Here is a 24,422-nt window from a genome sequence, read left to right as displayed (position 1 = left end):
GTAAATACTATTCTAGATCTTATAGATAAAAGAAGCCACCTTTTATCTTATAGATAAAAGAAGCTTCTATTATCTTATAGATAATAGAAGCTATCTTTAGATAGCTTCTGTTCTGATTTGGTTATTCAAGAATATACTCTTCTCTTAAGTGTACCCTTATAGTTGCAGATCTTGATTGTTAAACAGTTTCCCAATTCCTTGTAGGTGGCACTTACTATTTTAACACCTCAAGGAGGAAGCAGAAGACTAAGGACCAGGATGAGTCCAAGGGGAGGACCCCTGAAGACGATGAAGGTAGTTCTGTTGGATCTTCTGGAAAAATGGCAACTTCGGTTGCCTTTACTTACACATTCTAAGCATCAGGAAATCTGTCTTGAAAGTAGGGCAAGCCCAGGTACCTGTGCTTTCCTTACCCTGAGCAAACCTGTCCCAATGTCTAAATGCCATTGCTGCATCCTTCCTATCGGTCCTTTTAGAGATGCTTCCATCAGCACCCACCCGTGTCCCTTGTCTTCTTCAGAATGCCTAAAGGCACGTGGCATTTCTGTTTTTTGTGTGGAAAAAGTGAATCTTGGATCTACCCTGAAGTCAGAGTTTTGGGGTGGGAGGAAGGCACCAGGACTCCTTGGCTAAACCCACCCCCATATACACCTGGTTAGTGTTTTCACTGCCCCAGGCTTGAGAAGCGGTCCCCAGGGGGGAGGAGGGTACGTTGTGGGTCCTTGAAGAAAGTAGATCACTGTTTCGTAAGAGGATCACTGCAATCCTGTGTCAGCCCCCAGCTGCAGTTCACAGTGAACTCACTTACTAATCTTAAATGTCATTTCTACTCTGGAACTAGGGCTGGGTGATCATGTAAAGGGTGAGGGAAATAAAAAGGTAAGTCGATCCCTAAGGTGCGAGATGGTTGCTAGGAGCTGATGATAATGAGGAGTGAACTGGGGACAGCCTGTGCTAAGCGTGTGGCTGTGTGGTGTGTACACCAGGCTGGTTTTTATTTGAAAAGAATTGGACTTCAGGAAAAAAAACAGAACAGGTGTTTATTGGATTCCACATCCAAGCTGCTCTTTTATTGTTTTTAGACATTCTTGCAAAGCTGTCTTATTTAACACCAAGCTGTATCTTTTGAAAATTGTAGACCTGTTTAACACTCTATGAACAGATGGTTGTGAGTCACAGAATTGCTTTAAATCCCTTTCATGCAGGATGTGGGTTATGTGCAGAGGACTGAGGAATAACAGTTGATTTGTGCACTGTAATCACCCAGCCAGGAACAGGGGACTTACTCACAAATTCATTGTCTTAAATGTATTGAAAATAGACATTTTGATCATATAAAGCCTCTGAAGGGTAGATGTTGTTGACATGAGCCTCATTCATATCACCACGTTGTAGTTTGATGACTGTCAATGTTGTTGATTAGAAAACAAGACTGGCCCCCAGCTGGTGTCGCTCCGTGAGTTGAGTGCCGGCCTGCGAACCAAAGGATCATCATCAGTTTGATACCCAGTCGGGGCACATAACTGGGTTGCGGGCCAGGTCCTTAGTAGGTGGCACATGAGAGGCCACATTGATATTTCTGTCCCTTTCTTTCTCCCTCCCTTCCCCTCTCTCTAAAAATAAATAAAGTTTAAAAAAAAGAAAACAAGACTGAAAATTAAATATTTGAAATACATTGTTTCTGATTGAGCACGGGCCTGCGAACTAGACGATCGCGGTTCGATTCCCAGTCAGGGCACATTCCTGGGTTGCAGGCCAGTTCCCGGCAGGGGCCAGTTGCCAGCAGGGGATGCACAAGAAGCAACCATACATTGATGTTTCTCTTCCTCTCTCTTTCCCTTCCCCTCTAAAGATAAATAAATAAAATATAAAAAAAAAGAAATACATTGTTTCTAAAGAATTAGTACTTACGTGAGAACATAAATTTGCTTTTCAAAATAAGTGATAGCCTTTATTTAGCTGTCTTTTGTGAATGTGAGCTTTACATATTAGATACTTGACTGTAATCTATTATAACAAGATATGATATCTCAGATTTACCTTCATGTTTTCAAAATGATTACCAGGACAGCCTCACTAGGATTTTTTTTAATTAATGAATTTTTTTGGAGAGAGAAAGAAACATCCATCTGTTGTTCCACTTATTTATGCTTTTGTTGGTTGTTTCTTGTGTGTGGCCTGACCAGGGATCGAACCCCAAACCCTGGCTTATCAGGACCATGCTGTGGCCAACTGAGCTACCTGGTCAGGGCCTCAGTAGGTTTCATTTGTGGGGGTTTTTTTTTACTTTGGAATTTATTTATTTGTTCTACTGTTCTGTTTTGTCATTTATTTTTTAAGCTGATTTAAAAACCTTTTGAATTCCTCTAAACTGATGGTTGGAGAGGAAGGTGGTGTGTTTGTGGGTCACACCTCCAGGCAGTGCAGAGAGGAGCAGGTACACACTGGGTTCCAGCTGCACTCTGGTTCTTAGAAAAGTGACCGCATGTGTAGCCTAGGGTGGACCTTTGACCTCAGGCTTTGGGCTGAGCCCTACATCTTTTCTGGCTCCTCTTTGCTCTTCCCCTGAGCAGATGAGCTTGTTTGTGCATGGAAGAGCACATGGATTGTGGGGAGGGCAAAAAAATGGTTGAAGGTGGTGTAGCTCAGTGGATTGAGCATGGGCCTGCGAACCAGAGGATTGCGGTTCAATTCCCAGTCAGGGCACATGCCTAGTTTGCAGGCCAGGTTCCCAGCAGGGGACATATGAGAGGCAGCCACACATTGATGTTTCTTTCCCACTCTTTCTCTTTCCCTTCCCCTCTCTCTAAAAATAAATAAATAAAATATTTTTTAAAAAGGTTGAAAGTTTGGCTGGGGAGGTAAGTCTGGACCCATCTTGGTCAGAACTGATAAAGGATTGTGCTTATATTTCTCAGTGGGCATCATTAATGACAAGTCTGATAAAATCTAGTTGTAGTGTTGGGAAGGATGGCCCTCACCACACAGGTGAGCTAAACAGGGATAGTTCTGGGACCTCCTCATTGTAAACACAGGTACCTGATGGTTGTAAGGACTGGGGTAAGTGGGCTGTGACCACAGAAGGCGCCACATAAATAAAAGACAGCACCTCCCCTCCATCTCAGCAGAGGAGGTGACCTATCTAATTGTGGATTCAGGAGAAAGGCTGTGTTCTGGCCTTTGGTGGGTCACTAAAACCTAGCTTACCTGTAGGACTCTTGTTTTCCAGCTGTGCTCTGGGCCAGAGGGAAGTGACCATTGCACATGTTCCCTGTCCCTCCCCAAAAGTTTTTCCCTCATCCCGTCTTCCTGGGTTGTTATTCTGTCCCTAGTCTGCTCTGGTCGACTCAACTACCCGAGGTTTCCTCATGTCTTTAGATCTGGCTGAGTGTTGTCTTTTTCCGACCCCAAGAACTGAGCTTGAAGCTATCTATATTCTCAGTAGGGTGTTATTAACTCAGGAATGTGTCTGATGGATCTGGGAAAAATCTAAGAATATTCCAGAATTAGTGGTCGCCAATATATGTCTAAAGACTAAACAATATATCTTGCTCCTTTTAAATGTACTATTTTCAAATGTTATTGTGATGAATGACATATAACTTATTTGAATATTACTCATTATGATAAATAAGTTCAAGATAGCAGTTTGAGGGAGGGCACATGAGGTCTTCAGAGGGGTTGGAAAGATATTTATTAAGGCAGGTGGTGGTAGAAGGTATTCGTTTTAATGTGATTAATAACTTACACTTCATCAGTAGCATGTTAAAAGTACAGTACTGATGATGTTCAAAATCTAATCAACCTGGAGTTCTTGAATTCATTACAGCTTGGGTCAGACGTGTTTTCAGTGAAGGTGTTTACTGTGTGGTGGTGCTGGGAAGCTTTTTGACTTAAAAAATGGTTTCATACTTTCTGAGCCAGTGAGACTTCTAAATGGAATGTTGGTGACTTTAAATGGCTTGTGTTTAGTGTTTGTCTCAAATCACTTTGTTGAAAAATAGGCCTAAATGTAGGACCTTTTGGGAGAGAAACACTGCTGTCTCAGTGTTGAGCTTTCCTAGCAAAAGGATGTAAGGCATTGAGGGTGGGCTTGGCCTGCAGCCTGTGTCTAACACTCCTCTGGTCCCTGCTCGCAGAGGAGAGAAGACGCAAGGAGAGGGAGGACCAGATGTACCGAGAGCGATTGCGCACCTTGTTTGTCATCGCTGTTGTCATGAGCCTGCTGAATGCACTTAGCACCAGCGGGGGCAACATTTCCTGGAATGACTTTGTCAACGAGATGCTGGCCAAGGGCGAGGTACAGCGGGTCCAGGTGGTGCCCGAGAGCGATGTGGTGGAAGTGTACCTGCACCCTGGAGCCGTGGTATTCGGGCGTCCTGTAAGTGATGGCAAGAGCACACACTTGAAAAGATCTGGAGACACATGTATAACCCCCCCCCCTTTTACTCAGTCCCTACCCACCCTCATTTGTTTTTAAACTTTCACCTGAGGACATGCTTATTGATTTTAGAGAGAAGGGAAGGGAGGAAGAGAGGGAGAGAAATAGTGATGTGAGAGAGAAACATCGATTGGTTGCCTACCATACATGTCCCGACCAGGGACTGAACCTGCAACACAGGCATGTGCCCTGACGAGGGATCAAACCCACAACCTTTCAGCCTCTAGGGTGACATTCTTACCAACTGAGCTACCTGGCCAGGGCCACCCTCATTTTTTTGGTTGTTATATTCATGGAAGGATTTTGAATGGTGGCCCACTAAGATGATGCTTGAAATGGGGAGAGGCAGCGTTGTCTTCAGCTAGAGCTAGTGGGGTCCACAGTTGCCCAGCCCCAGGAGAGAACCCCCAGCATGGTCAGCACTCGAGAGTGGTATCTTAGCCACAGAAAAGATGACAGACATTGCAGGGGGGTTCGGAGCATGAGAGTTCATGCCAGGTAGGGAGTTGGCCATCAAAGCTGGGGAGAGAGCCCTGGCTGGTGTGGCTCAGTGGATTGAGCACCAGCCTGTGAACCAAAGGATTGCTGGTTTGATTCCCAGTGAGGCCACATGCCAGGGTTGCAGGCCAGGTCCCCATTTTGGGGCATGTGAGAAGCAACCACACATTGATGTTTCTTTCCCTTTCTTCCCCTTTCTCTAAAAATAAATAATTTTTTTAAAAAGATGGGAAGAGACATACTTATTGATAGTGGCCTAGTTATCTGGCACCACTGGGAAACAAGACGGGCGTATGGAAACTGGGCGCCAAGCTTGACTGTGAAAACCCTGGACAAAAAAGAATCCCTCCCTCCAATCAGATTCCCTTCTCATTCTCCATTAACCACAGCACCATCGTTAGGCCCAAGAAAGGTAACATTGATACCAGAATATTTCCTCCTTTCTTTCATTCTGGACTGTAAATTCTTTTTTAGTTAAAGTATAGTTAACATACGATATTATATTAGTTTCAGGGCGCAGCATAGTGATTTGACATTTATATACCTTACAAACTGATAACTACAAAGTACAGGATCCATGTGTCACTGTGGAAAGTTACTGTGCTGTTGTTGACTGTGTTCCCTATTCTGTACTTTACATCCCCATTACTTAATAGGTTATAACTTTACCTTTTTGCCCATATCTTTCATTCTCCTGGCAACTGTCTGTTTTTCTGTATTTATGAGTCTGTTTGTTTTGGTTGTTCATTTTAGTCTTTTAGATTCCATATTTAAGTAAAATGATACAATATTTGTCTTTCTCTGGCTTATTTCACTTAGCATAATTCCCTTTGTTTATGTTGCCACAAATGGCAAGGTTTCATTCCTTTTCATGGCTGAGTAATATCCTTGTGTGTGTGTGTGCACAAACATATTCATTTCTTCTTTATTCATTCATCTACTAATGAACACCTGTGTTGCTTTCATATCATGGCTATTGTAAGTATTGCTGCATAGGGTTGCATGTATCTTTTCTAATTAGAGTTTCATTTTCTTCAGTTAAGTGCCCAGAAGTGGAATTGTGAGGTCCTCCTTTGTGTCCTGTTATAGCCCTTGTTTTAAAGTCTGTCTTGTCTGATAACAGTATTGCTATCCCAGCTTTTTTAAATTTCTATTTTCATAAAATATCTTTCTCTGTCCATTTACTTCCAGTCTGTGTGTGACTTGCTATCTGAAGTCAGTCTCACATAGGCAGCATATGTAAGAGTCTTGGTTATTGTTTTTTAGTCCTTTCAGTCATTCTGTGTCTTTTGAAAGGAAAACTTAGTTCATTTACAGTTAAAGTAATTATGCATGAATATGTACTTATTGCAATTGTAATTGTTTTCATACTAAATTTATAAGTGGTTGGTCTACGACCTTTACTATATTTGCCTTTACTAGTGAGATTTTTTTAAAAGATTTTTATTTATTTATCTTCAGAGGGGAAGGGAAGGAGAGAAGGAGAGAAACATCAATGTGTGGTTGCCTCTCATGAGTCCCCCGCTGAGAACTGGCCTGCAACCCAGGCATGTGCCCTGACTGGGAATCAAACCGCAATTATGTGGTTCGCAGGCCCGTGCTCAATCCACTGAGCTACACCAGCCAGGGCGTGAGATTTTTTTTTCATATTTTTTTCTACTTCTGGCCTTTCTTTTTCCATTTACAGGATTCCCTTTAACATTTCTTCTTTTTTAAAAATTTTTTATTTAATTATTGTTCAAGTACAGTTTTCTGTCTTTTACTCCCATTCCAGCCCACCCCCCCCCAGTGCTCCCCACCTCGCTCCCATCTCCACCGTTGTTAGTTCTTGTCCGTGTGTCCTTTATACTTGTTCCTTAACATTTCTTATAGTGCTGGTTTAGTGGCAGTGAACTTCTCTAGCTTTTGCTTGTTTGGGAAAATCTTGATCTCTGCTTCAATTCTGAATGATAAACTTACTAGGTAGAGTATTCTGGGTTGTAGGAATTTCCTCTCATCATGTAGAATATATTGTGACACTCCCTTCTGGCCTGCAAAGTCTTTTATTTTTTTTTATTTTTTTTACTGATTTTTGAATCAGGGCAGGAGCAGAAAGAAAAACATCTATTTGTCATTCCACTTATTTATGGATTCATTGGTTGATTCTTGTGTGTGCCCTGACTGGGGATCGAAGCTACAACCTTGGCATTATCAGTACAAGTCTCTAACCAATAGAGCTACACGGCCAGGACTGGCCTGCAAAGTGTCTGTTGAAAAATTAGCTGTTAGTCTTCTGGGCATTCCCTTGTATGGAACTGTTTGTTTTTTTCTTGCTGCTTTTAAGTCTTTGTTTTTAACCTTTAACAGTTTAATTATAATGTGTCTTAGTGTAGGTTGCTTTGGGTTCACCTTGTTTGGACCTCTTGGTGCTTCCAGGACTTGGATGTCATTTCCTTTGCCAGGATAGGGAAGTTTTCAGCCATTATTTCTTCAAGTAGGTTTTCTGTACCTTGCTCTCTCTCTTCTCCTTCTGGAACCCCTATGATTCAAATATTAATACACTTGATGTTGTCACAGAGGTTCCTTAGGCTATTTTCATTCTTTTTTCTTTAAAAACATTTTTTTAAATTTATTTATCTTTAGAGGGGAAGGAAAGGAGAGAGGGAGAGAAATATCAATGTATGGTTGCCTCTCGTGTGTCCCCTGCTGGGAAATGGCCTGCAACCCAGGCATGTGCCCTGACTGGGAATTGAACTGCGATACTCTGGTTTGCAGGCCTGTGCTCAGTCCACTGAGCTACATCAGCCAGGGCAAATTTTTTTATTGGTTGATTTTAGAGAAAGGAAGGGGGAGAAAAGGAAGAGAAACACATCCATCTGTTGTCCCACTTATCTACTCAATCCACCAAGCCACACCAGCCAGGGCGCCCCTGTACTATTTTTAAGAGCTGTTTTTATTAGTGTCTTAATCCAGGATCCATTCAAAGATTATGAATTATGTTTAATTGTCATGTTCCTTTAGTCTCCTTCCCATTTTTTGCTAAAAGTTGGATAGTCCAGGTAAAATCATACCTCTTTGTCCATGCTGGGAGACAGATGGGTGTTCTGGTTTTGATTCACTCAGTTCGCATGGAACACGGGTGTGGTCTTTTCTGTGGTGTATTCTCTCCCGTACACCATGCTCCCAGAGCATGCGTTGTGTGCTTTCTGCTATCTACTGTGGGCTTTTTTTGTTTTTTAAAAGATTTCATTCATTCATTTATTCATTTATTTTAGAAAGGGGAAGGGAGAAAGAGGGAGAGAAACATCAGTGGGTGGCTGTCTCTCATGTGCTCCCTCCTGCGGACCTGGCCCGCAGCCCAGGCACGTGCCCCAACCGGGAGTGGAACCAGTGACCCTTTGGTTCTCGGGCCAGCACTCAATCCACTGAGCCACACCAGCCAGGGCACTATTCTGGTTTTTGAATAGGGTTAAGATGTCAGTGGAATGTTTATCCTATCTTCAGATGCTTGGCTTTAGGTCCACCGCAGCCCAGCAAGTTTCTCTTTCAGATCAAGTCTCCAACATGGTGTTTTCAGCTGGTTATCAGTTTACAAGGGCTTGTAATTTAGTTGCGGTGATAGGATCAACACATAGTTTTCTGAATTGCAAAAGTTAAATTCCAGCACAGTTCAGAAATGAGTGGTGGTGATGGATGCTGCTTGTCTCTGAGTAGTGAGTGACCTGGTTGGCTGTCGTAGGGCCTTACAGAAATGAGAGGATGATTCAGGCCCAGGTGACCAGAGAAAATTTTACAGAGGGTGTGGGCATTTGAATTGGCCTCTGGAAACATACATTGTGTTCTTGGATCTTGGCATAGAAAGAGGATCATTTCGATGTTTTCCCCTTCTGTGCCAATTGTGACCTGATTTACATGGCCAGACCAATGATCTAGGCATTGGAATAGTCCAGATCAAACACTTGGGGTCTGTTAGGTTAATTTAGCAACCAAGGCCACCGGGTGTTACAGCACAGGTCATGGTCACTGTGTTGTGACTTGTGGCTCCTCTTGTCTGCCTTTTTACCTGGCCTGCTGTCTCCTAATGTGAGCCTGGCTGGCTGCTCTCATGGTGACAGCTATTCCGTAAGAGATTTTTTGCAGCTCTTAACAGCCAGGGGGATTCTGGTTGCTCGGGGTAGATTGCAAGAGTGTTTAGAACCTGAACTTGGAACAGTTTAACTTTGGAAAGCATGTGGAGTAGGCCGTTAGGAAAATGATGTGGGATCCGTAAGACACAGTCCAGGTTGGAAGGAAGAATGAGGACTACCCTACCTGTGCTCCTGCTCTTGTGGATTGCACAAATGTTTTGTAGCCTGGGCTAGTCTGTAGAGGCTTCAGACTAGCCCAGGAGTGATGGATCCCTGTGATGAGGTCAACTTACTGAGATGGGACCTGGGGACTCAATGTGGACTCCTAGGCTGGCTTTGAGCTTCCTTCTCAGTGAAGCCTGTGTACCTAGGGGAGGTGCTGGTTTCACTTTAGGAAACTTTCCATCTGTTCACTCTTCCTTAGTCTCTTCTCTATCCAGGAAAGGTTTTCTAAGAAAAATACACCCACTTAGTTGAATTTCAGATTCAGCCAATGGTTAAACACAACACCTGCATTTTTTGCCTTAGTAAAAAGGCAAAAACTGGACTACATGTACATCCTCAGTCCAGTATTACAGACTTGTCGCTATGTCTCTGTGTTCTGCACGCACAGTTGAGTGGGACAGGATGCTGAGTGTAGAATGCAATGCCTCCTCCAGTTTTCTAAAATGTTTCTATTTGTGAAAATAAAAGAAAGCATATCTATTGAAAATTTGTTGTAATTGTGTTTGAGACAGTTACAATTCTTTAGATGTGGAAGTGGTTTCTGAATGACATCTGTGTGTTTGAGGGATTGGCAGTCTATCCCCTTCATCACTCTCATAGTCCCTCTGCCTTCTGCCCCCAGAGACTGGCCTTGATGTACCGAATGCAGGTGGCAAACATCGACAAATTTGAAGAGAAGCTTCGAGCGGCTGAAGATGAGCTGAATATCGAAGGCAAGGACAGGATTCCAGTTTCTTATAAGCGTACAGGATTCTTTGGAAAGTATGTTGGTCAATTTTGTCGGCCCTTGAACTAGACCAGGCTTGGCTTTATAATGTGAGAAACAAACCACACACAGAAATCTGAAATTGGCTTTCCTACAGTTAACTAGACTCCTGTGTGGGAGGATAAACAACATATGAGTGAATGACATAATGCTGGGCAGTTTGGAATTGTGTGAGCCTGTTGGAATTTGTAGTTGCTTACTCCAGTTGTCTGGTTGCATTTATGAGTTTAGCACGTTGTGGGGTAGCTGTCTTCTACAAATAGGAAAATGGAATAGGAAGGGGAGAAGCACCAATATCCAGCAGAAATTCTTGGTTCCTTGTTTCAGAAAGAATTAGAGATTGTGGGCTGTGGGCCTGCAGACTCCTTAGTGGGAACAGATTAGTCAGCACAGTCAGAGGCTCTAATTGCATGCTGGGACCAACAGTGGCTAAAAGCTTGGTAGAGAGGTTTATTGTTGACTTGTGGACATGCTCTGTAATTCTGATAAGACTCAGTGACTGGCAAGCACATCTATGAAATGATGAGTCTCTAAATTCTACAGTCCACTGGCTCCTGAAGGCTCAGGGTTCTGAGGCTGCATCTCTAGTTTATTGTAGGAATAACAGGGTATAGGGCAGATGGGTGGCTTACATCTTCATGTAGAGGGCTGGCATCCCAGGGTGTACTTTTTATTCTAGGCTTATTCTGCCTTACTAACCAAAATTAATGGCCTCCTTTTGAAAACAAAATGTGTTCATGTGAAAACCCTCTGTTGTTGGTTCTTTAATTATCACAAGGCTCTATATAACAGGGTGTGTGTGCAGTATCAGCTATTCTGGCTTCATGCCAAGATTACATTCTGTGTCTCCAACATTTCCCCACTTCACCAGTAGTTTGGGCAAACTTTATGAAAGAGGGTGATTGGTGAGAACTGGACAAGGAAACCGTTTTCACAACCATTTGTTCTACAAGTCACTCTCAGAAGGAGGGGTAGCTCTTCTCATCTTTGAAATGTCCATGGTCCCTGTCCCTGCCTTGGTAAGGTGTAACTGTCAGCTGCCCGGCGGCCACTTCTGAGCCTATAACTGCCTCTTTTTCTCTCACTAGTGCCCTTTATGCCTTGGGGATGACAGCGGTAGGCTTGGCCATCCTGTGGTATGTTTTTCGTTTGGCTGGAATGACTGGAAGGGAAGGAGGATTCAGTGCTTTTGTAAGTTGTACAAATCACATCTCACTGAACTAGCAGTCTTAGGGTTTGTGTGTGTATGTTCCTGCCAAATGCTTTTCCCATAAACAACAGAGTAAGTGTATGGTGAAAATGAACCTGCTGAAGAGGCCAGCCTGGAGCCATAATTTGGCAGCTCATCTTTCCTTCTGCTTGGCTGATGGAGGGTGCACAGTAATCAGCTCTCATTGAGGCCCCTTTTCCTTGACTTGTGGGGTGGCTGAGCCGAGGGCATTTATGGGGCAGCATTTTTTGCAATTTTCATCATTAGCTGGGCATGGCTGTTTTTGGTTTCCCTACTAGCTACACTGAGAAATTTTAAGGTTTGTCTTTAAAAGAACATCCACAATGTACTTTAAAATACTCTGTTTTGTGGCATTCGTCATCACATGCACTTCTCCTTCCCATTAGGTTATGTGTGGCCAATTAGCTGCATCAACAGAGGGGCCAGGGAGGTGGGACCACATCTGCAGAGGGCATTTCCTGCTTTCTCCCTGGGCAGCATGGTGTCCCAATTTGATGCTTCTTACATAATTTTGGCTGTTTATTTTTATGTTTGTATTTAAATAACGCTCTGATGAATTCCATGCGCATGTATCTTTTGAGAGCTTGTCTTAATTATTTGCCTAGTGGGTCTTCCTAAAAGTGGGTTGAAGTTTATGTACCTCACTAAGACCGTTAGCTCTCCTGCTTGATTGCTGTGCACAAATTTACCAATTAATATTTCTACCAAGACTCCCCAGGAGATTGTTACTATATTAATTTTTTAATATTTTCACATTTTAATTTTAGAAATTTTTTAAAGCAATTATGTATTTATTTACTTTTAGACAGAGGAAGAGGGAGAGAAACAAATATGTGTGGTTGCCTCTCATATGCCCCCACAGGAGACCTGCCCTACAACCCAAGCGTGTGCCCTAGACTGGGAATCAAACCAGTAATCCTTTGGCTTGCAGGCTGGTGCTCAATCCACTGAGCCACACCAGCTAGGGAACTACATTATTTTTGTAAAATGTTTTTATTGAATTTATTGGGGCAACATTGGTTAATACAGGCTTCATGCGTACAATTCTGTACTATATCATCTGTATTTAATTACTTTTACTTGTTTTTTTTTAAAGATTTTATTTATTTATCTTTAGAGGAGAAGAGAAGGAGAAAGGGAGAGATACATCAATGTATGGTTGCCTCTCGTACATCCCCCGCTGGGAACTGGCCTTGCAATCCAGGCGTGTGCCCTGACTGGGAATCGAACCTTGATCTTCTGGTTCGCAGGCCCACGCTCAATCCACTGAGCTACACCAGCCAGGGCTACTTTTACTTGTTTTTTTTAAAATATTTTATTTATTTATTTTCAGAGAGAGGAGAAGGGAGGGAGACAGGGAGAGAAACATTGGTGCCTGAGAGAAACATCAGATGGTTGCCTCTTGCTCACCCCCAGCTGGGGACATGGTCCACAACCCAGGCATGTGTCCTGACAGGGAGCTAAACTGGCGATCTTTCAGTTCGAAGGCCCGTGCTCAGTCCACTGAGCCCTACCAATCAAGGCTATATTTAATTACTTTTATAATCAGAAAAATAAATTACACAGTAGTGGGAAAAATCTTACAGAAATATAAGACGGTTTGTGCAAAAGACATTGTTAGATTACCTAGTTTCTATGGGGGAGTTTTTACTTTTATTTTTTTAAAGGCAAATTGTTAGATGCTAGAGAGCTTTCTTACTGTTGATTATGTAAAATAAATACTTAACTGCCTTTTGCATGAGTGGGGAGGCTGAGGGTTAGTCCCTCTGGTTGGTGGGAGGAGGGTCCATGAGATTCTTCAGCAGAGGGGAGGTGATGATACAGGGGTGGGGCAGGCAGGGCCAGCACTGAGGCTCCCATCTAGATCTGGGAGTGCACAGCACCCTGCCTTTTGTTCTTTCTGCCCAGAATCAGCTTAAAATGGCTCGTTTCACGATTGTGGATGGCAAGATGGGGAAGGGAATTAGCTTCAAAGATGTGGCAGGAATGCATGAAGCCAAACTGGAGGTCAAAGAGTTTGTGGATTATCTGAAGGTAAGTAAGCACTTGTGCTGAGCAGGAGATGGGTGTGAATGCTCTCCCAGAGTGGAGAACTACATTGACCATACATGGTAAGCTCTCTGTGCTGAGGTGGGGACACACATGTACTACATGTGCTGTTGCCTGTTAAACGGGGACTGTGGCCTAGTGTACAGTTGTTGACCAGCAGGAGGGCTGAGAGCTGATCGCTGACCATACTCAGAACCTCTGGGACACTGGTTTTCCCCAGAACCATGTGCACCACAGCTGATTCATGTCAGCACATGAATTGACTTTTAGAGGGTTCATTTCTTGAGAATTCTGTTTGAAAAACCTGTGGTTACTGTCATATTTTTTGCTACTTTTCCAGAGCCCAGAGCGCTTCCTTCAGCTTGGTGCCAAAGTTCCGAAGGGTGCACTTTTGCTTGGGCCCCCTGGGTGTGGGAAGACACTGCTGGCCAAGGCCGTGGCGACAGAGGCCCAGGTGCCCTTCTTGGCGATGGCCGGCCCAGAATTTGTGGAGGTTATTGGAGGTAGGCATTGCCTGGGGGCTGCAGACAGGCTCGCTTGACCATTTGTCCAGAATAGCTCTCCTTTCCTGTACTCTCCCTGGGGTGGCTAAATTAATGAGGAAATAGGGGGAATAAAGAAGGAAAGCCAAAACCTGTATTATGGGGAACATTAGGTTTACATAGAGAATTGTGTGGTGCTGTTCTCTGAAGCTGTTTCTTTGGGTGGTCCTGGGAGGCCTCAGGAGGGTGAGCATCCTCTGATCTCCACTGGGACAGGGCCTAGTTTTGTTTGCATGAGTGGATACTTGCTGAGATTTCTTCATCCTTACTGCTCAGCTCTGGACTTTGGCCCAAGAGTAGGGTTCATCTCCCATGACCTGTCAGCTTCCTGGTCCTCTGTGTCCCCTCAGGCCTCGGCGCTGCCCGTGTGCGGAGCCTCTTCAAGGAGGCCCGAGCCCGGGCCCCCTGCATTGTCTATATTGATGAGATTGACGCTGTGGGCAAGAAGCGCTCCACCAGCATGTCTGGCTTTTCCAACACGGAGGAGGAGCAGACTCTCAACCAGCTTCTGGTGGAAATGGACGGTGAGCACCCTCCCTGGCTGCTTCTGCGTGTGGAGAAGTGTTTTCAACTCTTTCTAAACAGTCCTTTTCTAGCTGGGTTGTACTGCTTATGTTTGTTGTTCCAGAACCTTAAACTAATGCTCATCGGCATTTTATTTCTCTCTAGTCTCTCATCTGTACCTTTTCTCCATCTTACCACTTGCCATAGGTGACGGTTATAATCAGCACACAGAGAATCATTGTTTAGTGATCATAACTAGAAACAAGGTTGGTTTAAGAATTGTTCTTCATTTTGCTGCACTCAAGAAACACAGCTTTCAATGTAAAAAATCAAGGGAATAGCAGAGAAGAAAAAGAAAAACTAGGAATACAAGTGGCAAGTCAGGCCATGAAGAAGTTACTCAGTTTTAAATGATCTCAGTTGATTGTGCTGTTTTGTGTGTCTCTATATGCTTTCTTGGTTGAAGGGTGACCCAGATGGAGGATGGAGTAGGACATTCATGGAAACTGATGTGTCTGTTGCAGTGAGGGAGGGTTCTGAGTTTGCCACCCTTGAAAATGACCTCTGGACTGGCTTCTGCACAATCCCTCACTCCCTCCCTTCCTTCCTTTCTTCTTCCCTCCCTCCCTTCCACCCCGTAAAGGTGACATGGAATTGTTTTCTTTTTTTATATATATTTTATTGATTATGCCATTACAGTTGTCCCATTCCCCACTTCACTCCGCTCCACCTGCACACCCCTCCCCCACCATTCCCCCCCTTTTCTTCATGTCCATCTGTCACAAGTTCTTTAGATTTTGTATTTCCTATAATATACCTGCCCCCGCCCCCCATCTATTTTCTACCTACCATCTATGCTACTTATTCTCTGTACGTTCTCCCCTCTTCTCCTCCTCCCACTCCCCTGTTGCTAACCCTCCATGGGATCTTCATTTCTATGGTTCTGCTCCTGATCTAGCTGTCCTCTTAGTTTGCTTTTGTTTTAGGTGTGATTGTTAATAGCTGTGAATTTGCTGTCCTTTCACTGTTCATATTTTTTATCTTCTTTTTCTTAGATAATTCCTGTAACATTTCCTATAATAAGGACTTGGTGATGATGAACTCCTTGAATTTGACCTTATCTGAGAAGCACTTTATCTGCCCTTCCATTCTAAATGAAAACTTTGCTGGATAGAGCAATCTTGGATGTAGGCCCTTGCCTTTCATGACTTGGAATACTTCCTTCCAGCCCCTTCTTGCCTGTAAGGTCTCTTTTGAGAAATCAGCTGACAGTCTGATGGGAACTCCTTTGTAGGTGACTGTCCCCTTATCTCTTGCTGCTTCTAGGATTCTCTCCTTCATTTTAATCTTGGCTAATGTAATGTTGTGCCTCCTTGGGTCCAGCTTCTTTGGGACTCTCTGAGCTTCCTGGACTTCCTGGAAGTCTATTTCCTTTGCCAGACTGGGGAAGTTCTCCTTTATTATTTGTTCAGATAAGTTTTCCTCTCATGGCTGTTCCTCTTCCCCTTCTGGTACCCCCTATAATTCAGATGTTGGAACATTTCAACATGTCCTGGAGATTCCTAAGCCTCTCCTCATTTTTTTTGAATTCTTGTTTCTTCCTTCTTTTCTGGTTGGTTGTTTCTTTCTTCCTTCTTGTCCACTCCCTTGATTTGAGTCCCAGTTTCCTTTCCATCACTATTGGTTCCCTGTGTATTTCCCTTCATTTCAATGAGTTTAGCCTTCATATGTTCCTCTAATTTGTGACTAAAATCAACCAGTTCTGTGAGCATCCTGATCACCAGAGTTTTGAACTGTGTCCCTGAAAGATTGGCTATTTCTTGGTCACTTAGAATTATCAGCTCTGGGGCTTTGAGCTGTTCTTGAGTCATAATGTTTTGGCCTGGTCGAGCCAGTTATGTAGGAGGGGCAGAGCCTTAGGTGTCCACCAGGGCTGGGTGAACCAGTGGCTGGGTTGTGATGCTGTATGTGGGGGTGGGGTCAGAAAGGGAAAAAAAGGCACTTTGCTCCGCTCTGCTCTGTCTCAGATTTCTGTCAAGCAAATTGGGCCCCTCTGCTGCTGGTTCCCGGGTGTGTGGGCCCGTGTACTCTCCAGGACCCTGTGGGTCTCTCCAGCAAACTCTGTGTGAGCCTGGGAGCCTCTCCCGGCACCTCGACCCTGAGAAAGTCTTTCTAGTTGGTGCTTTCAGGCTCTAATTCCTGTCGCTGGGGCCCTAGCCTGAGCAGTCTGTCTCACTGTCCACTCCTTTGCTTGGTTTATCTGTGCGCAAATGTGTGACCGCAGTCAGCCAGCCGCCCTTTGCCCTCACTGGGTCCGCCCATCGCCACCCCTCGACTGGGATCCACCAACCGCTTCTGCTTCTGCTCCTGGGTTGGTCGGACCCAACGATCTTTCTGACCCCACTCTACCGATGACTCCGCCCCTCTTACCAGTCTGACTGAGTAGTAAGACTTCCGTACAGTTCAATTTTCACTGTTTTGGCTGCATTTTTGTTTCTAAAACTTTGCTGTCTTTAAATTTAGTTATGGGAGGGGGCACAGTGTTTCCACCTAAGCCTCAATCTTGGCCAGAAGTCGAGATTCTCCTGTTTTCTTTTGAGCTACTTTGGTAAGATCTTCCTTTTGTGTTTGTATGTATAGATATGGCGTGTTTTTTTTATTGTGATGAAATATATATAATATAAAATGTACCATTTTAACCATTTTCAGTGTACAGTTCAGTGGCATTAAGTACATTCTTCTTGTTGGCAGCCACCGCCACCATCCATCCACAGAAGTTTCTCATCCCAACTGAAACTCTATCCCCACAGAATGCTGACTCTCCATTCCCTACCCCAGTCCCTGGTGCCCACCCTTCTCCTTTCTGTCTGTAAATTTGACTGCTCTAGGGACTTCATATACGTGGAATCGTAGTATTTATCCTGTTGTGTCTGGCTTATTTCACTGAGCAGTTTGTCCTCAAGGTTCATTCATGTTCTTGAGTGTGTCAGAATTTTCCTCCTTTTGAAGGCTGAATTGAATAGATAGATTACGTTTCGTTTATCCATTCATCTGTTGATGGACACTTACTGGCTACTGTGAATGATGCAGCTGTGAACATTGGCGTACAGATACCTCTTCATGTCCCACCTGTGTAAGATCCATTTTTAGCTTTTCTTTTAAACACAAATCTATTTGTATTTTAGCTGTTGTAGATGAGGGAGACACTTTTTTCTCAATGTGTTTTTGGTTCTAAAAGAACCATTTGGGCGTAGGTGGAAATACTGTGCCTCCTTACACAACCAAAATTAAGGACAATGAAGATTTAGAAACGAAAAAACAACCAGAACAGACAGAAAATTAAACTCTATGGAAGTCCAACAACCACTCATCTAGATCAGTAAGAGGGGCAGAGTCAGCGTCCAGGGAGAGCGGTCTTGGCAGGAAAAGGCTGTGGTTGGCAGACCTGGGCACCGAGAGGAAAGAAGCAGACCCAGTGAGGCGCCCAAGGTGGTTGGCTGACCACGGACACACATTCTCACGCTTATAAACCAGGCAAAAACAGCGATACATACTGCACAACCCAGGGCCTCAGGGATAGGAAATAAAGCCTAAAAGCACCAATTGAAAAGGTGCCAGGAGAGACTCCCAGCCTCACAGGAGAATTAGTTCGAGAGACCCACAGGGTCCTAGAACATACACAAACCCACCTACCTGGGAACCAGCACCAGAAGGACCCAATTTGCTTGTGGGAAGCCACAGAGGGGACCAAAATCTGAGAGAGAGCGGAGTAAGTGCCATTGTTCCCTCTCTGACCCTGCCCTCACATACAGTGTCACAACCCAGCTACTGGGTTGTCCCACCCTGGTGAACACCTAAGGCTTCGCCCCTCACACATAACAGGTGCGACCAGACCCCCCAAAAATGGCCCAAATGGATCAAACCCCAGAGACAATACTTCTAAGTGACCAAGAGATAGCCAACCTATCAGATGCACAGTTCAAAATACTGGTCATCAGGATGCTCACAGAACTGGTTGATTTTGGTCGCAAATTAGATGAAAAAATGAAGGCTACACTAAGTGAAATGAAAATGCATAGGGAACCAGTAGTGATGGGAAGAAAACTGGGATTCAGATCAATGGAGTAGAAAAGGAAGAAAGAAACAACCAAACAGAAAAGAATGAAGAAACAAGAATTCAAAAAAATGAGGAGAGGCTTAGGAACCTCCAGGACATCTTTCAACGTCCAAATTATAGGGGTGGCAGAAGGGGAAGAGGGAAGAGAAACAAGTGGAAAACTTATTTGAACAAATAATAAAGGAGAACTTCCCCAATCTGGCTAGGGAAAAAGACTTCCAGAAAGTCCAGGAAACTCAGAGAGTCCCAAAGAAATTGGACCCAAGAAGGAACACACCAAGGCACATCATCATTACATTAGCCAAGATTAAAATGAAGGAGAGAATCCTAGAAGCTGCAAAAGATAAGGGGATAATCACCTACAAAGGAGTTCCCATCTGACTGTCAGCTGATTTCTCAAAAGAGACCTTACAGGCAGGAAGGGGTGGAAAGAAGTATTCCAAGTCATGAAATCCAAAGACCTATAGCCAAGACTGCTCTATCCAGCAAAGCTCTCATTTAGAATGGAAGGGCAGATAAAGCACTCCTTTTTTTTTTTAAGATTTTATTTATTTATTTATCTTTAGAGGGGAAGGAGACGGAGAGAAACATCAATGTATGGTTGCCTTTCATGGGTCCCCTGCTGGGAGTTGGCCTTCAGGGAACCTGCCTGGAACCCAGGCATGTGCCCTGACTGAGAATCGAACCTCGATCGTGTGGTTCGAAGGCCCGCGCTCAATCCACTGAGCTATGCCAGCCAGGGCGATAAAGCACTTCTTGGGTAAGGTCACATTGAAGAAGTTCGTCATCACCAAGCCCTTATTATATGAAATGTTAAAGGGACTTATCTAAGAAAAAAAATATGAACAGTGAAAGGACAGCAAACTCACAGTTATTAACAACCACACCTAAAACAAAAGCAAACTAAGCAGACAGCTAGATCAGGAGTGGAACCATAGAAATGGAGATCACATGGAGGGTCAGCAACAGGGGAGTGGGAGGAGGAGAGGGGGATAAGGTAACGAGAATAAGTTGCATAGACAGTGGGGATGAAATAGACGGGGAGGGCAAGAGTAGAGTGGAAAATGTGGAAGCTAAAGAACTTGTGATACATGGACATGAACTAAAGCGGGGGGGGGGGGTGAGGAATGTGGGTGGGAGGGGAAAGAAGCGGGGGAAATGGGACTGTATTGACTATGCCAACTGTAATGGCATAATCAGTAAAATATATTATTAAAAAAGAAAGCACCATTTATTTGTGTATTCATTTTCCTTTTTAAAGTGTTCTTGGGCCCTGGCTGGTACAGCTCACTAGATTGTAAGCTGGCCTATGAACCGAAAGGTTGCCAGTTTGATTCCCAGTCAGGGTATATGCCCAGTTGGTGGGCCAGGTCCCCAGTTAGGGGAGTGTGAGAAGCAATCGATCACTGTACCTTTTGCATATGGATGTTTTTCTCCCTCTCTTCATCTCCCTCCTCTCTAAAAATAAATAAATAAAATATTTTAAAAAAATAAAGTGTTCTTGATTTTATGTGACTAAGGGTGAAACTTTTTTAACCTATCATTTTGAAATAATTTCAGACTTAAAAAAAGTGCTACAGAAATAGTCAGAGTCCCTTTATAACTTCCCTGCAAGCTTTTGAATGCTGACATGGCTGTGACCAGGATGTAGGGTGTCCATGAAGATTGCCTCTTCAGCTGTGCCTTTTCTGGTCTAGGATCCAGTCCAGTCAACATGACACATTTGGTGATTGTTTCTCTTTCGTCTCTTCCAGCCTGGGAGCAATTCTCTATCTTCATTTTTGTGACCATGATGCTTTTCTAGTCCAGTCCCTTTAAAGGGCATCCCTACTATGATGCTGTACTATGTCCTCAGAGTTAGGTGTAGTTGGGCATTTTTGTCAGGGAAAACATGGCAATCTTGGTTTCCGTCATACATGTGGCGTTGCTACACTTTGCCCCTGGTCCTGAGATTCTGACTGAGATGGCCTAGGGCAGGCCTGGTGGGGCCTGGCTTGAGCAGGTCAGATGAACTGATACATATGGAAGCATTTTGTAAGCTCTGTGAGCTCTTCAGTTTTAAAATTAAAGTATAATTTCTAACAAAGTATAGGAAAGGACTGTGTTGTTACACTGTAAGAACAGTTTCCCCTGGAGCCGTCTTGCAGACCTCCTGCATCCCCTCTCTGTCTTTCATCCAGTCGTAGCTCAGGGACTATTTATGGCATAAACAGTCAAGATCTGAGGAGCTGTCTTCCACAAGAACAGCAAGCTTTCTTGAGAAGGAATTTTCCAAATACCTCGTGTCTTTAGAGATGTAAACAGAGTAAGCTGTCAAGAGACACACCCTGGGAGATGGGGGCCCTTCAGGAGCAGTTTCCAGGCCAGAGTCCTGGGACTCCTACCATGGAGACATACGTGCCAGACCCACTCCAATTGTTCCTCCCCCCAGTGCCTGGCTGTGGCAGTTGAGATCTGCTTGTCCAGTGAGGCACTGTTTCATAATTTAAAAAGCTAACTGCCGCCCTGGCCAAGTAGCTTAGGTGGTTAGAGCATCGTCTTCCCAATACACTGAGGTTGTGAATTTGATCCCTGGTCAGGGCATGTACAGGAATAAACCAATGAATACATAGATAAGTGGGACAACAGATGGATGTGTCTCTCCCCCTTCTGTCCCCCTTCCTTTCTCTAAAATCAACCAATAAAAAAATTTGCCCTGCCTGATGTAGCTCAGTGGATTGAGCACACGCCTGCAAACCAGACGATTCGAGGTTCAATTCCCAGTCAGGGCACATGCCTGGGTTGCAGGCCATTTCCCAGCAGGGGATGCACAAGAGGCAACCATCCATTGATATTTCTCTCCCTCTCTCCTTCCCTTCCCCTCTAAAGATAAATAAATAAAATCTTAACAAAAATAAAAAGTTACCTCTAGGTCTCCAACTTTGTATTACTAACTTTTTAATATTATATCATAACAGTATAATAAATTACTTTTTATGGTTAGCTCATGTGAAAATTATGACAGTGGTAGTTTAGATCACTTTCACAGGACTTTGATTTTTCACCTTTCCCTTTTTTCCGTCAGAATAGTCCTTGAGTTATCAATTAGTGTTTGGTGGTTTCATCTAGCAACTCTTTTGCTTCATTTATTGTTGACTAACTGGCTGATTTTTATCTTCACCTGAGGACATTTTTTTTCATTGCTTTTTAGAGAAAGAGGAAAGGAGAGAGAGAGAAACATCAATGTGAGTGAGACACATCAGTTAGTTGCCTTCTGTGTGCACCTGGACTGGGGTGTCCAGATTGGGGATCACAAGCATCTGTACCCAGTTAGGGACTGAACCTACAACCTTCTGGTTTTAGGACAACGCTCCAACAAACTGAGCCACAGTGGCCAGTATGCTTTATTTGTTTTAGTTGCTGGGTACGGAGATCCATCTTTATCTGGGTGACTCACAATCATGATTTTCCTGTGAGCTGTACTAATTTTGACCTTGCAAACGGATCAGCTTGTCCCCCAAAATCAGACTAGCTTCTCATCTGCTAGTTTTCTGTTCAAATCCTGTCTTATAGTATGATGAAAGGCTAGAAGTTGAAGTCTTTGCAATTTCTGTGGTTACTTATTCTAGGGGTGTCCAGATCTGAAATACATAGTGACCTGCAGGTGCAAAAGCTACAACACGCAGGCCTTCAGCTCTCGAGTTCTTGCTAGTCCCTAGCTGATTTCCACGTGTTGCCATTTGGTCAAGGGTGGTAGGTACTCAGTACAGTGCAGGCTCTGGGCAGCAGGGACAGCAATGGCAGTGCAGCCAAGGGAGACATGGTGTGCTTCGCTGCTGTCTATGAATGGGCTTCTGGCTTTTTGGTTTGTTTTTCATTTTTATTTATTGATTTTAGAGAGAGAGACCTTGAGTTGTTGTTCCACTTACTGATGCATTCACTGGTTTATTCTTGTTTGTGCCTTGACTGGGAATCAAATGCACGACCTTGGCATTCAGGGTGTTGCTCAGACCAGCTGAGCTACCTGGCCAGGCCCCCAGTGGGTCTCCAAGTTTTTTTTAAAATATTTTATTTATTTATTTTTAGAGAGGGGATGGGAAGGAGAAAGAGTGGGAGAGAAACATCAATGTGTGGTTGCTTCTGGCCTGCAACCCAGGCATGTGCCCTGACTGGGAATCGAACCAGAGACCCTTTCCTTCAGAGGCTCGTGCTCAATCCACTGAGCTACACCAGCCAGGGCTCAGTCTCCAACTTTCAAGAAATCATATGGAATTGCTTTTCTTTTAAATAGCTTTCCATGATCTCTTAGTGGTGTTTCGCCTTCAGCGTGGCTTTGATGATTGCTTCCAGAGGTAGTTTCGAGTCCTAAACTAATCTAAATGACCCCTCAAGTCATGGCATTGATGGGTCAGGTAGAGAGATAGCAGAGGTTGGCCAGAGCCTGAGGCCTGCTGTGAGCCATGACAGACCATTCTGGGACCCAGCACTGTGCATGTGATGGCTCTGCCATCAGAAGTGCCCGATTTTAATGATAGCTTCTGGTTACCTCTTTAAAAGAATGTGTAATCTGCCCCTGGCTGGCGTAGCTCAGTAGATTGAGCATGGGCCTGCGAACCAGAGGATCGCGGTTCGATTCCCAGTCAGGGCACATGCCTGGGTTGCAGGCAGGTTCCCTGCAGGCCAACTCCCAGCAGGGGGCGCACGAAAGGCAACTATACATTGATGTTTCTCTCCCTCTCTCCTTCCCCTCTAAAGATAAAATAAATAAATAAAATCTTTTAAAAAAAAAAGAATATGTAATCTTTGTGAAACCAAGTTGACAAAGGGGAGAAGTTATTTGAAAGTGGTCAGATGATTAGTGGACAGTCCAAACCTGATATGTCGTCAAGTCCCACTGCCCTGCCTGATGCAGTGATGGCCACCTTTGTCCTTCAGCTCCCACAGGTGGCTATCCAAGCCTTGGACCCGAGGTGTGCTCGTGGACTGTGGAAGGTTGCTGCGGGTTTCATACCAGTTCTCTGTTCTCTGAGTTGAGATTTTCTGATGTTATAGTGAGGTTAAAGTTCATGACCTTATCTGTGGCTCTGTGCCCTTCTGAGTGTGACAGAGCATCATTCCTGGTGGTTAGGAAGGGACCCCCAGTGGCTGTCACTGCCTGAGCACTTAGGACCATGGGAAGCACTGCACGTCTGCCTCTTTCTGCTTATACTGTTTGTCACACTGAAGACAGAGGCCACCCTTTTGGGCAGGCTGGAGCCCACAGGAAGCATTTACCAGATGTCATCTTCCTCTTAGCTGAACCTCTCTCTGCTGCCATAAAAAGAGCCACTTCTGCTCCAGGATTTGCTCATGCCCGGAATCCCTGACTGAAGGCTTCTTGTTGGGCCAGGCCAGTAGCAAATAAATCTCTGTGCACAGACACAGCTGAGCCTTTTTAGCCCTTCAGCTGTGTCTGAAGAGTCTTTGTTACTCCTTGGGGAAGAGCAGTTTCTATTCATGGAAGTACAGAGCGCAGAGCAGATGCTGTGCCAGTCGTGGGAAAAACTTGCTGAGGAAGAGAAGTCCCCACCTCATGGGTCAGGCAGAGTAGGCCTTGCAGGACCGCCAGACCATGTGTGAAGGGCACCTGCATCTAAGAACACTGTGCCCAGCTGAGCGAACTACAGACAGTCACCTTTTTACAGTTCAGTTGGCAGAAAGAAGGCTTTGCAGTGCGTGTCCTGTGCAATGGACGTGTTTGTCTGACCCTCTGTGTTAGAAAGTGTGGGAGGGTATAGACTCTGATTCTGCCTGAAGCCATTGGAAAACCCCTGCTACCGTGCACATGGCCTTTTCTATGTATTTAATCTAGGATCCATTTCACAGTAATATTTGTATGAAGTGTGACATTTTGGTCATAGTTCATTTTTCTGCCCATGGGTATCCAGTTGATCCAGCATTTCTTGTTTAAAACACTGTACTTCC

General features: G+C 44.3%; 1 protein-coding gene across 2 annotated transcripts in view; it reads left to right on the top strand.

Annotated features, from left to right (window-relative positions):
- SPG7 (SPG7 matrix AAA peptidase subunit, paraplegin) overlaps window positions 1-24,422 on the top strand; it is a 47,711-nt gene that overhangs the window by 6,656 nt on the left and 16,633 nt on the right. The window contains exons 3-9 of one of the 2 annotated variants that reach the window (XM_037040143.1): window positions 205-294; window positions 4,140-4,381; window positions 9,893-10,032; window positions 11,125-11,227; window positions 13,176-13,301; window positions 13,657-13,819; window positions 14,209-14,382. In XM_037040143.1, coding sequence (XP_036896038.1) covers window positions 205-294; window positions 4,140-4,381; window positions 9,893-10,032; window positions 11,125-11,227; window positions 13,176-13,301; window positions 13,657-13,819; window positions 14,209-14,382 — 1,038 coding nt within the window. The remainder of the gene's footprint in view (window positions 1-204; window positions 295-4,139; window positions 4,382-9,892; window positions 10,033-11,124; window positions 11,228-13,175; window positions 13,302-13,656; window positions 13,820-14,208; window positions 14,383-24,422) is intronic. The other variant, XM_037040144.1, reaches the window with a different exon arrangement.

Source organism: Sturnira hondurensis, unplaced genomic scaffold (genome assembly GCF_014824575.4).
Source record: "Sturnira hondurensis isolate 20B ecotype Veracruz unplaced genomic scaffold, ASM1482457v3 Scaffold0002597, whole genome shotgun sequence".
Lineage (NCBI taxonomy): Eukaryota > Metazoa > Chordata > Mammalia > Chiroptera > Phyllostomidae > Sturnira > Sturnira hondurensis.
The sequence above is the reverse complement of the archived record's forward strand: the minus strand, read 5'-3'. Positions and strand labels throughout refer to the sequence as shown.